The 13,821-nt window shown below is 41.7% G+C and overlaps 1 protein-coding gene across 2 annotated transcripts in view; it reads right to left on the bottom strand.

Moving 5' to 3' along the window:
- The window catches only part of DNAH11 (dynein axonemal heavy chain 11), a 197,197-nt gene that overhangs the window by 161,780 nt on the left and 21,596 nt on the right, over nt 1-13,821 (bottom strand). For both annotated transcript variants that reach the window (XM_084896194.1, XM_084896193.1), the window contains exons 13-21: nt 13,118-13,450; nt 12,655-12,909; nt 12,405-12,574; nt 11,943-12,165; nt 9,739-9,855; nt 9,534-9,620; nt 3,308-3,466; nt 2,050-2,133; nt 205-363 (exon numbers count right to left, since the gene is read on the bottom strand). In XM_084896194.1, coding sequence (XP_084752320.1) covers nt 205-363; nt 2,050-2,133; nt 3,308-3,466; nt 9,534-9,620; nt 9,739-9,855; nt 11,943-12,165; nt 12,405-12,574; nt 12,655-12,909; nt 13,118-13,450 — 1,587 coding nt within the window. The remainder of the gene's footprint in view (nt 1-204; nt 364-2,049; nt 2,134-3,307; nt 3,467-9,533; nt 9,621-9,738; nt 9,856-11,942; nt 12,166-12,404; nt 12,575-12,654; nt 12,910-13,117; nt 13,451-13,821) is intronic.

Raw genomic sequence — 13,821 nt, 5'->3', positions numbered from 1 at the left:
ATGAATTCTCCATTTAGTCCACAGCAGAGGGCTAAAACTAGATCTGTGCATGTTCAGTCTGTCCACCCTCTCTTCTCAAGGAGCTTAACCTCTCCCATGTGACCAGAACAATTGGTTGATTGATTACTCAGATGAAAATGAAAACCAAGGAATAACTCTTCACAATCACAAAAATATTCCATTAACGAGACTCAGGAAACGGACCTCAATGGCCTTCATGAGCTGGTGCCAATGCCTGTCTCGGAGGGCGGGGCTCTGTAACTCCTTGACGGCTCTCAGGGAGGCTGCCATGTCCTTCACCATGCTTTCCAGGCCTGTGTATGCGTCCCAGGCTCGGACTTCCTTGTCTAGTGACCAGATTTCCTAAAGAAAAGCAAAAAAAAAAAAAAAAAAAGGTCCTCAGATATAATAAGTGTACATTTCCTGGGATTAAGAAAGAAAGAGAGTAGCCGAAACCTGTTTGGCTCAGTGGATATCAATGGATAGAGCGTCAGCCTGCGGACTGAAAGGTTCCAGGTTCAATTCTGGTCAAGAGTATGTACCTTGGTTGCGGGCACATTCCCAGTAGGGGGTGTGCAAGAGGCAGCTGATCGATGATTCTCTCTCATCGGTGTTTCTAACTCTCTGTCCCTCTTTCTTCCTCTCTGTAAAAAATCAATAAAATATATTTAAAGAGAGAGAGAGAGAGTGTGTGTGTAAAAGCATTTAAGCCCCTAGGCTGAGGACTAGTAATCCCAGAGAAACATAAAAGGATCCACATATTCATATAGTGGGTCACAAGTCCACTACGTACCAGCCCCTGGACACACTGGTTTCTTCCTCTCAGGTTCTAATTAAGTGGCTTATGGGACACTGAATGCAGGGAGCTGGTAGAGTTTACAGGACACATGCATTGAAGAGTGTTTCCTCTAGAAACACAAATCGAACACTGAGATTTATCGGGATTGCCAAGACTTTCCTCCAAAGACCTGGCTTGCTTGAATGGCAGCCTGGGAATGTTAGTCCCTGCGAGGGCTGGCTCCTTGGACCTCACACATTTCATGACGTGGAGATGTGTTGAACAGGGCCCTTGACTTGGCTGTCTTCTTGGCCCACAAATAACATTCACAATGGTGAATGTGGAAACCCGTAAAAACAATCTCAGCGTGAAAAAAAGGACAATGCCACTTTAAAAGAAGAAGAAAAAAAAAAGAGCTTCAGCTACGAATGGGGGTTACGCTGCCTCTCGGAAGTGAAACAGTATCAGGGGATACAGGGAAGGAGCACAATAATGACAGAGGGGCGCCATGATGATAAAAAAAAATGACGGGACCATTTAGGTGGGGTCCTTGGGACCAGGATAATAGGGGAGAAAACCCTGGAAGAACTGTAGGAACGGAGCACAGGACTGAGTCCAGGTGAGGAGATTTGGGGGGGCGGGTGGGAAACACCCTTGACACTTTTCAATTGCCTTTCCCCGCGGTGCATTGGGCTTTCCCCACAGAGGCTCTCCTGTCCTCAGGGGGCACCGGGCGATGGGGACTGGATATCAAAACACTCCATTCAAAGCAGCTCAGTCCTGTACACACGGAGCCCCCTCGGGATGCTGGCATAATCCACACCACAGAGACCAGAGTGTTCCACACAGACCCATAGGAGGCACACTCCGGTCAGTCACCCCAAATTCTAAAACCAAATTTTTAAATACAAAATGCTCATGGTTGTTAAGAAAAGAATTCAAAAGCTTTTATAAGCCTAACCTCTGAGCCCTAGTCCTCCTCATCTTAACACTCTCCATTCGAGACAGTTTTAGGAAACTCTTGATTACAGTGGCTACTCATGAAATCATTAGCCCTAATATGCTTTTTCCACTCGTTCTCAGATAGGCAGGCTTGATTAAAAGTGCAACTGACTGAGGGGTGGGGGGGTGGGGGAGAGACTGTCTCCGATCATCCTGTGTGAAGTAAATAAGGACACGCAGCCCAGCACACCAGCTACCAGGTCAGGGAAGATGGAAGGAGGTGGTGCAGAGGAAGATAAATCGTCATACCCGACAGTTATGGAACTTGCCTTGGCAAACCTTCTGAGTTCTACATCCATCTGTTCCACATTAATCTGCCTCCACTGGGTTTTGGTCCAATTATCAATGCTGCTCTGAAAACGCATGAGCAGATAAAAGTGTCAACAACATTTGGTGAAAGCAAGTCTCCACAGCAAAATATATAAACTGACGATACACAGCGCCTCCACCATCCAGTGCAAGTCGATTATTTACGTGTTAACTGCACTTGTCACAACTTCCTGTCACCGAAATAAAACAGTTGTCAGAACATGTCAAACTTAAGGCCAAAACATTAGGATATATTAATTTCTAGGAGCAACGACAAATTCCATGTACACACCATCATGATCATTTCATCCCGAGCAGTCTGAGTGAACTGGATAAGCATATGACCATTAAACATGCCAGGTTCTTATTATTCTACATATAACATAAAATAAGCTTTCATAAGAATCGTAATCCATTATAAATAAAACTTTCATTAAGCCCAGTCGGCATGGCTCAGTGGTTGAGCGCTGACCTATGAACCAGGAGGTCACGGTTCAATCCAAGTCAGGGCATATACCTGGGTTTCGGGCTCCATCCCCAGTGTGGGGTGTGCAGGAGGCAACCAATCAATGATTCTCTCTCATCATTGATGTTTCTATCTCTCTCTCCCTCTCTGTTCCCCTCTGAAATGAATGAAAATATACTGAAAAATAAAATAGATAAAACTTTCATTAAATTCTTGACTATATCCTATGTTTTATAGATATATTTCTATATGGCTTCCAACTAGCTTCAAGGACAATATAATGCATGGACAATATAATAAGTTCCCTAGAATTTATTTTTATATCTAAGTTTGTAACTTAACCATATACAAATTAACTTTGTTTTTAGTTAGGGTGATTTATATTTGTACATACACATAAGCATAAGAATGGGCATACACATGAGTTTGCATGAACAGGTCACTATATATGTGTAATATGTATTTATATACTGATTTTTATCCTATATAATCCCACCCCCAAAGGATTTGATGCAATCACCTCCTTACACACATACCTAGAACTGTGTGTATCAAAACAACTGATATTCAGAGAAGGATCTACTAACACAGATGTGTGAACTCTAATTCTGGAGGGAAGGAGGTAATAGACTCTCTATATATTTCAAGACATAAAACCCAAGCACAATGATATAGACTCAAAAAGTTGCATATTTATGCAAAAGAACTCCTACAAGAAAGAACAAGCATGCTTTCAAAAAGCAGTGACATACTTTAACGCTCACAATGACATCCCAGAGTCCTTTGAGCAGTTTTATTTCTTTGCGACACTGCTTCATGGGCTTGTATTCTGGGAGAACCACTTCAAAAAGACGAGTCGATTCCTGCATCTGTAACATTTCTTCTTCTAATGCCTCAAGCTCTTCGTTTGCCTATGGAGAAAACACGCATGCACACAAACACCCTTAACATCCAACGAAACACTGGAAAGAGAGAAGCCTGCACAGTTCTATGGCTCTGGTGACAACACTATTAACAACTTCCATTTTAAAAAGACGTGCAGTACAATGGCTGGTAAAGTAGGAGGCTTTACAAGAGCGAAGTCCCAGCTACTCCAAAGGTGAGAGCAGGCTATTAATAAACACAGTAGCGTTATCAATCTTCTCCCTACAGATTTCAGCAAAATCTGCTCTCGCCTCAGATATCCACAGATAACATTTTTCCTCTTGATTTTTCTCAGTGTACAGCTGGAGACTCTGCTGAGCAGCAAACGATGAGACTCTAGTGGCTTCCACTTAAGAGTCAATCACTTCTTTAAAAAAACAACTTTCAGGTTGGAAAAAAATATCCTAGAGATTAGCAATAGTACAAAATGTACCAAAGAGAATTTGTGAAATAAAACCACAACACAGTATGAGAAATTTCACTGTATGGCTATGTTTACCCTCCTGTCTATGTAGGATAGTTTATGTTTTATACCAAATGTAAGCTGATTCATTCTTTTCTTTCTTGGTAAGCCATCTCTTAATTTGCATTTGCATTAGCAGAGGGTAAATGTACACAGTGAAAGCACAAAGAGTGCAGAAGAGCTTGCACCGAAGGAAAAGCAGGAAAGCCAGGTTCATGCCCCAGGTCTTCTGGGTGCACGAACTCCCACTTCTGTCACAAGCTGTTCCTTCCCCATTGCTCGATTTTTCTATAGTACACTAGGTCACAGACTTTGCAAAGCAGGATTTAACTTGGTTTTCCCACTTCGTATTTTCTCTCAGCCTCCTCTCAATATGCAACAATTACACTGCTTCCATTCTTTTGACTTTAAAATTTAAATGCCCATGCTTTATCCTCTTGTGGTTCATCAACTTTCAACTCTGTCTCTTAAGTTCCTACTATGTAAAGAAGATTATCAGTACCCTAATATTCTTCTATTACACATCATGTATTTCATGTGCAAAGTTATACCTTTAGGAACAAGCACTGCCAAGTCTCTTAGTTTTATTATGAAAAATGCCATACGCGGGGAGGAAACCAAGATGGCAGCATAGGGTAGACACCTGAATGCAGCCTACCACAACAATTTTGAATTTAGAACTGGAAAACAGGGGAAACATCGCCCTGAAGCACCAGACGGCTGGCTGAGAGGAGGATCTACCATCTGGGAAGGAGAAAAAAGGCACACTGAGCCTCAGGAACTGTAAAGGTGCAGTTAACTGCATGCGTGAAAAGGCAGCCGCCAGACTTCGCTGCTGCTTGCTGGTGGCGCACGGAGAGGGCGTACAGCTAACGTGCGGCTAGCTTTCTTGTTCGGGAGGAAAACAGAAGCACCCTATTGCTCTGATAGACAACCCCAGACAGGGAGAGGCCAGACTGCCAGGCAGTGGGCAGAGATCTCTTAGAGGTGTGTAAAGCCCAGCTGCCATTACTGTGGGACTCAGAAACCAGACCCTCGTAGGGAGGGGCTGACCAAAGCTTGTCTGCACCACCTGAGACTCCGCCCCATCCAAGCGGAACACAGAAGCCCTTCCAGTGGCTAGCTTTCTTGTTCACAGCGAATAGAACTCTCCTAGTGAGGGACAGACAGGAATCCAAAGCTTGTCTGCACCTATACCAAAGAGGTGTGCGTGCCTGCAACCAATCTTGTGCGATTCACGAAAAGCTTGTCTGTGCCACCCCGAGACCCCACCCCATCCAAGCGGAATACAGAAATCCTCCTAGCTGAGACACTTCTGATCCTCATAGCCAATTGGCTTGGAGATCAACGATTCCCAGTGATACCAACAACAAGCAAGGCTTAACAACAAGACTGTACACACAGCCCACAAAGGGCTATACCAAGGATGTCCACTTCAGGTAACGGGGAGGCTGACTCACTGAACCATATAGGACACCTTAGCACACAAAGCCACCTTACCAACTCAGGGAAGCTGTGAAAATGCCGAGACAAGGAAACAGATCACAAACGAAAGAAATGGAGGACAAAAAGTGACTGGATATAGAGTTCAAAACCACAGTTATAAGGTTTTTCAAGAATTTCCTAGAAAAGGCCGATAAAATAAATGAGACCTATGAGGATATAAAAAGGGATCAACTAGAAATAAAGAATACATTGTCTGAAATAAAAAATATTATACAGAGACCTAAAAACAGAATGGAAGATTGCAAGAATCAAGTCAAAGATTTGGAACACCAAGAGCCAGAGGACACTCCTCGGCAGAAGCAAGAAGATAAGAGAATCCAGAACGTTGAAGATAGTGTAAGAAACCTGTGGGACAATTTCAAATGAACCAACATCAGAATTATGGGGGTCCCAGAAGAAGAAAGGGAGCAAGATACCGAAATCATATTGGAAAAAATAATAACAGAAAACTTTCCCCACCTAGTGAAAGAATTAGACTTACAAGTCCAGGAAGCACACAGAACCCAAACAAAAGGAATCCAAAGAGGACCACACCAAGACAAATCATAATTAAAATTCCAAGAGCAAAAGACAGAGAATATAAAAGCAGCAAGAGCAAAGCAGGTAGTTACCTATAAAGGAGCACCCATATGATTGTCAGCTGATTTTTCAACAGAAACCATGCATAACATACAGAAATGGCAAGAAATACTCAAGGTGATGAATAGCAAGAACCTACAGCCAAAAATACTCTACCTAGCAAAGCTATCACTCAGAATCGAAGGTCAGATAAAGAGCTTCAAAAATAAAAAAAAGCTAAAGGAGTTCATCACCGCAAAACCAGAATTATATGAGTTGCTGAAGGGGGTTCTTTAGGAAGAGGAAGAAGATAAAGATAAAAATTATGATCAACAAATACGCAACTATCAACAATTGAAACTAAAAGCCAAGGGAATAAAAAAATCTGATGAACAATATTAACTGGTGAATATAATAGAATCAGAGGTATGGAAGGGGAGTGGACTGACGATTCTCAGGGAAAAGGGGAGTGGGAATGCGGGAAGAGACTGAACAAAAGCTGTGCACCTATGGATGAGAACAATGGGGGGTTGGGAAAGGGCAGAGGGTGGGGTGGGGACCTGGTGAAGGGGAGCAATTGAAGGGGGGGAAGAGGAACATTTGTAATAATCTGAACAGTAAAGATTTATTAAAAGATAAAAAAGAAAAATGCCATATACCATCCAGCTTAGGAAATACTACGTTAATGGCCTTCTCAACATTATCCCTCTTGTTCCCACTACAAGTGTAACCACCAAATTTTTATTTAATATTTCCCTGATTTAATTTATTCTACTTCTGATGGTCATATGAGTTTTTTTCCATATTAAACCATTAGCATTAATGCAACTGGCAATTTTCACTTCTCCTGTGTGAAATGTTTTACATAGAGTTTTTGTTGTCCTTTAATGGGTTAAAAGTGCCTTCCAAGAGCTTCTATGACGAATGAATACTGAATGAATACCTGAGGATTTCTGGCAGGGCGAGGTGCCTTCAATATTAGGGTCTACTAACCAGCCCAGAACAAAGCATACACCTACCTCTGGCTGAATCCAGTTAGAGAATCGTTAGATGTGCACGCTGAACAAACACACAAGAAAATGACTACAAGCTAAACATAACCAAGCCCTACTATATTCAAAATATCCCTCAACACATTCTGTAGGTACAAGGATAAATATCTCTGACGTTTAAGTATGTAACCACATGCTGTTTCAGTATAGCATGCAAATGGTAGGCTGCAGTAAATAACTATAGTGTTTACACACAGCACACTGGTTAGTCAAATAAAAATGTCTCCCCATCCACAATCTGCTCAAACCACCTGAAGTTTAGATATAATTGTTTCAAGAAAATCACAACTCTATGAACATATTCAGCAACTACATTAACCACTTTTCTTCAGACGAGTGAAAGAGAAGACCTTATGCTACAGAATGGTCTTTTCTGAATGTGTTCAAAGCAGTTAAAATGAAATTTAACCCAAAATTGGGAGAGAACAGGAACAGCTGTGAGCTGCAGTTTCACACGAGTCTAAGGAGTAAATCAAGTAAAGTCAGAATGGCAGCCTAGCGGAAGCACTCGGAAAGGTGCCCAGCTCCTGCCCTGCAGGCAGCTCAGTTGGTCAGTGTCATCAACCGAACATACATAGGTTGTGGGTTCACTTCCCCTGTCAGGGCACATACAAGAATCAACCAATGAATGCATAAATAAGTGGAACAACTAACTGTTGTTTCTCTGTGACTCCTTCTCTCCCTCTCTCTCTCTCTCTCTCTAAAATCAATCAAAATTTTTTTAAAAAGAAAGATGCCCAGATCCTAAACCTAAGTGACACAAAGTCACTTTCGCATTTTAGCTACTTGGTTAAGAATTTATAGAAATAGCATTTCCTCAAAAAATTAAAAATGGAATTTCCATTTGACCCAGTAATCCCACTTCAAGGAATATCTCCCAAGAAAACAGAAACACCAATCAGAAAAGATATATGCACCCTTATGTTCATAGTAGCACAACTTACAATAGCTAAGATTTGGAAATAGCCTACGTGCCCATCAGCAGATGAGTGGATTAGAAAACTGTGGAACATCTACACAGTGTAATACTAGCTGCTGCCGTAAAAAAGGAACTCTTACCATTTGCAACAGCAAGGATGGACCTAAGAGCGTTATGCTAAGCAAAATAAGCCAATTAGAGAAAGATAAATATCACATGATCTCACTCATTTATGGAACATAATGAACATAAACTGATGAACAAAAATAGAACCAGAGTCATAAAAGCATCAAACAGACTGTCCAACCTATAAGGGAAGGCTGGGGGTGAGAGGGTAAGAGATTAACTAAAGGACCCGTATGCATGCATATGAGCATAGCCAATAAACACAGACAGTAGGGGGGGTGAGGGCATATGCTGGGGGTGCCCAGGGAGAGGTCAATGGGGGAAAAGGAGACTCATGTAATACTTAATAAAGAACTTTAAAAAAGAATTTGTTTAGAGAATCAAAAGGTATAATTTTTCTTATAAAAGTTTAAAACATGTTTTCAAGCCTCAGACAAATAACTCACCATTTTGGATTATTGACCATTTTATTCTTTCTTTTAATAAAGCAGTTCATTATAAACTAGGGAGTTCTTTACTGACAAATTTCACATGGAAAATAGTGTAATGACTAATATTTGATTTTTAAAAAAAAACTAGCTAGAATTTTAATATGAGTTGTATCCCTTACTTAACTATGTAATCTCCAACAAGTTAATTACACTTGATTTTTTAATCTAAAAATAAGAGAATAATAGATCTTGCAGGACATTTGGTCCACGCCAAAAGGTCCTTGATATTTGGACCTGTCAAAACCATCCACACTTAGAAAATGTTCCCTAGGAAGTGGCCCGGGATCCACAGAGCTTATGGTGTTTGGTTATACTTTGGGTTCGCAGGATGAATTCATTAAAAAGCACTATCATGTTTTATAGGCCCAATAATTGTGCTGTGGCTACACTGCCCATGATAACGCTCCTTGCCTTGGTAGCCGAGCTGGCCGAGGCACATGAAGTCAGGCAGAAGGGTCAAGGTTCGAATCTGCAGAAGAGCAGGATTCATATTAACAGCGCATGCACATCCAGCCAGGCCAGGGCCAGATTTTAAGGACCCTTTTGCCTGGACCAAGTGTCTCCTGGATTTTTTGAACTGGACCAGATATCTGCTAATCATAACAGAGACCACATCACAGGGAAATGGCAAGAACTGAAAAAACAAAACAAACAAACAAATAAAAAAAAACAACAGTGTAATATGCTTAGCACAGTTCTTGGCATGTATACAGCAAGTGCTTACTTTCTCTAGTATGATTACTTTGATGATGATAGTGGCTTTGGGAGACATGATTTAAAGCAATATGACTTAGTTGGGGCAAACTGTTTTAAATAGTTAATTCTCAACTCCTATTACTAATTGCAAAACTAAGGCAAAATATAGCAGTAGCTCGGTGCCTACATTTATTTTCTAAAGCAGCTACTTAACACACATAAGGTGAGGGAGACCAGCATTACCTTATCAAGCACTGTGTATGGATTTTCTGCATGAAAACCGGAAGGAGCATAGAGTCTGAATCTCTCTCTGAACTCCGCCTGCTTCCCCTGATCAGGGCAGGAAAAGAAGAAAGTGAATCTCAAACAAACAGCTCCAATAATCCTTGCAAAACCCCTCTTTAAAAAAAACAAAACAAAACAAAAAAACACTTGGCAGCTTGCTTACATCAAACAAAACACATTTTTTCCTTATGAGAGTGACTTCCGCATTCTGAAGAGGTGAAACTTCGTGCCGGACCATTGCTGCAATCTTTTTGGTGGTTTCCCATCTTTCTGGTAATTCCTACAAAAACACGGGTGCATACGGGGGATGATCTCAATGCCTAAAACAAACCAACCTCACAGGTTACATAATTCTCATCTCTACACTAACCCATAACATCATTTCATTCTTGAATAAGAGGAGTTTATCTCAAAAAAGATTAAAGTGACTGAAAGGCTCAGAGTCAGACTCCTGTTCAGACCTGACTCATGGGCACCCGGGATCAGTATCTTCCAAGCACAAATCCGAGTCGTCCTTCAGTGTAAGATTTATCTCAGAATAAATGAAAATGTTGTCAAAGTAAATGCAAATTTCAAAACTGTTTTGCTGTTGAGGGAATAAAATTAAAGTGCTCTGGAAATGAGTTTGCTGATCTCTAACAACTAGAAATGGAGCCATGTTTAGCAATTCAACAGGTGAGAAAAAAATGCTGGCGTGGCTCAAGGGTTGAGCAACAACCTATAAACCAGGAGGTCACGGTTTGATTCCCAGTCAGGGCTCATGCCCTGGTTGTGGGCTCCATCCACAGAAGGGGGCATGCAGGACGCAGCCAATCCATGAATCTCTCTCTCCCTCTCCCTGCCTCTCTGAAATCCAGAAACATGTATTTTTTAAATGCTTTGAATCTGGCAGGGCAGCAATAAAAACGTTACTCAACCTCACCCTCTGCTTTCCTCCAGCTCCTGAGACTCTGTGTGCACCATCTTGATGGAGAGTTTGGGCATTTAGGTTAATTTTCAGTTACTATGATTTGTGGAGTAAGAAGAAAAGGAAGGTCAATTCCTACTTCACGTAGGACAAGAGAAACAATAAACGGTTCCAGTAGCAACTCAACCGTGCCCTCCGGGACCTCAGAGCGAGGACAGCAGGAAGTGATTTTCTGTGAAGAGCCCATGTGCATAATTGCTGTTGAGAAGCATTCCTTGCGTCCAGACTAACAAAGCATTATTTCTCTGGGTCATCTCCTGAGACACTGAACGTGTTTTGTCATACAAAATCGCCCATAGTAACGGGACTTCACTTGTGCAGTGGAGGGCACAAATCGGAGGTTCCAAGGACGATTTTGTAACCCTGGGTAAATGTTTGATGAATGAGCCAGTGACCGGCAATTATGGAGGGTACACTGTGCTAAGTATCAATTGTATTTGTGTGGTCCAGGAGTGCAACAAAGACTAGACATGCTCTTTATAATCTGCAAGTTGCTTTAATTAAAATAAAATTGGGGCGCTGTTAAACTCTGAGTGCAACTTGTTCTGCCTGCCAACCTTGTATTTCCTCCTGACCAGCCTGAATATTGACACAGAAGTGCACACATATCTAAAAGTGCAGCCCATTCTTTTTAGAGAGAGAGGGGAAGGAAGGGGGGGGGGGGGGAGAGAGAGAGAGAGAGAGGGGGAGAGAGAGAGAGAGAGAGAAATATCAATTTGTTATTCCACTCATTTATGTATTCATTGGTTAGTTCTTAAATGTGCCCTGATCAGGACTGGAACCTGCAACCTTGGCCTATTGGGACGACACACTAACCAACTGAACTACCGGCCACGGCCTCAACCTCAAGATCTTTCTTCATGGGTTCAGTTACAACTAAAAAGACTCTGTTCATCATTTGGCACCAGGTCTCTCCAGAGCATGGAAATGGGAGGATGACAGAGAAATCCTGTTTTGGAAACACAATGATGTCTCCATCCAAACGGGGCTTTCTTTATTTTACTAATGTGTCCATGACATGTTTCCAAAGACTAGGACACTTCTCAACTGACAGTTTTAAATGAAAGAGAGCTGGAATATATTTCACGTGTGGAACTGGTGGCTAACGTGGTCCTCAAAAGGGGAACTTAGAGGCTCTCTATTACCGCAGTGCCTTCTAACAAGAAGGCGGCGGAGCATAGCAGTTAAGAGGGAGTGCTGGCTAGCTTTACTGCCTGTGTGACCTTGGCAAAGTTATCCAGTTCCTTTAAGCTTCAGAATCCTAACCTGTAAAATGAGAATATGAATATTTATAATTTAGGTGGTTATGAGGATGTCATAAGGAAGAATACAGGTAAAGAACTTGGCTAAAGGAGATGTTCGATTGATGATAACTGTGATTATTTTACCACTACACTGACCTCGAGCTGAATGTAGACTTGCTCGGGCATCTTCTGGCCATAGGTTTCCAAGAGTGCGATGGTCTCTTTCAGCGGCTCAAAGAGTTCATCGGTGGCTCTCTGGCGGCTTCTCACAGCCAGAAGGTGCCCCATGATGTCAACGAGGCCATCGTGATCGCCTTCACTTAATTCTCTCTGGAGTCTGCCATCTGTCTCCTTTATAAATTCTTGTAGCTCATTCAGACTATTAAATAAATATGCACATATATGTGTTCGCACACAAACACCAATTGAACTCGTGAAGACATTTCAAAGTGTAAGACTTCTAACTGAATGCTATTTTCATTATTTACCTAATTAAACATTATTTGTTTACTGTATTATAAAACTGGCAGTTTCAATGCTCTTAAAACTAGTATCTAAATTTTAGAAAGCCGTCAGGTGTTAAGATATAATTCCAAATACCAAAGCACAAAAGGCTACCTGTCGATGACAAATCTCAAAAGATGCTCCTGAAACATCCAGCTCCATTTCTTAATAATGTTCAGCAAGCTCACTTTGAAAGGCCTCATGTCTACCTTGAACCAGCTATCAAACACTCGGAAGTCATCGAACTTGCTCATCTGAACATACAGAGCCTCATAAACATCGATCTGTAATTAGAAAAGAAAAATAACTCAAACAGCTCACTCAAAAGCCAAGAAGTACTTAAAAGCTAAGAGGGTCCCCTTGCCTGCTCCCTGAATTGTTCCAGGGTTGGTGGTTGCTCAGGGATCTCTTCATTTGCATGAGCATCCATTTCCTCGGCTGACGCAGTCTGGCCATACAGGAGAAAATGCTTCATGAACTCAGCCCGGTCATCCACCCAGAGGTAGGCGTATGTATCCAGGGAATTTCTGAAGTCCAGGACTTTGCTGATGACGCCTGCCACTCTGTTCATTATCTCCCGCCTGACCTCCGCCAGGCCTAACATGTTATCCATGTCATTCTAAATGAGAGGAAAACTGAGCACTTATTAAAACCAATCTTGCTCTATCAATTACGTGCAACATAACATTAGTCAAGGCAATTCCACAAAGGGAGAGTAGTTGGTAAAATAAAAAATGATGATGCTTTTTCCTTTCCTGCCCCAGTTTATTTGTAAGTCATTAATATAAAAGCCAACACCCATCTACTGTACAATACAAAGAAGATACCTGGTAATTTGCCATGTCCAGGTGTGCTGCCACTCGCTTCATCTGGGCAGACATCCTGAAGCTGTTACACAGCATTTCTTCTACCAGATCATAGAAGCCATCCCCAGCCTCTCTCTCTAAAGAAGGCTTAAACAGAATCTCCGGGGGCATTAAGATCATTTGTGCTTGAAAAAATGGTGCAGGTTTCAACTGCTTCTCCGTATTCATCAGAAAGAAGTCCAAGTCGTGCATGATAGCTTGAAAAAAGCCTTCCACCACGATGTCATCAATGAATTCCACATAAATCCTCCAGGTGTCCAGAGAAGGATCGGCCTTGAAGAGCTTCCTGTTTTCCTAAAACAAAGTACTGATGCATAACTCTAAGCACTTGTGAGTTTAAAAATGAAAGCATTCCATTTAAGTGGTTTGTGAGAGAAGGAATACTCAAATGCTAGGTTGAAGAGCCTTAAGCTAGCTAGACGGTAAAGATCCAAACAGGATTTTTTAACATTTAAGTTCAGAAGAGGCTATAACTATGACAAAGAAGAGGGCACCATCTCTCTCCTTCCTGTTTTATCAACCCTCTCACATTCCCATCTCCTCCCTCAGGAACGAGAATTTTGAGACCTATAGAAATTGCAGGTAAGTAACAGGGAATTTCTCCTCCACGTTAAATGCTTCACAGAGCAATACCCAAAGCTCTTTCAGGGTGCACAAGAGTCCTG

This window comes from Pipistrellus hanaki, assembly GCF_964339955.1.
Source record: "Pipistrellus hanaki genome assembly, chromosome: 10".
In the NCBI taxonomy this organism is placed as follows: Eukaryota; Metazoa; Chordata; class Mammalia; order Chiroptera; family Vespertilionidae; genus Pipistrellus; species Pipistrellus hanaki.
This window is presented reverse-complemented; position numbering and strand designations above follow the sequence as displayed.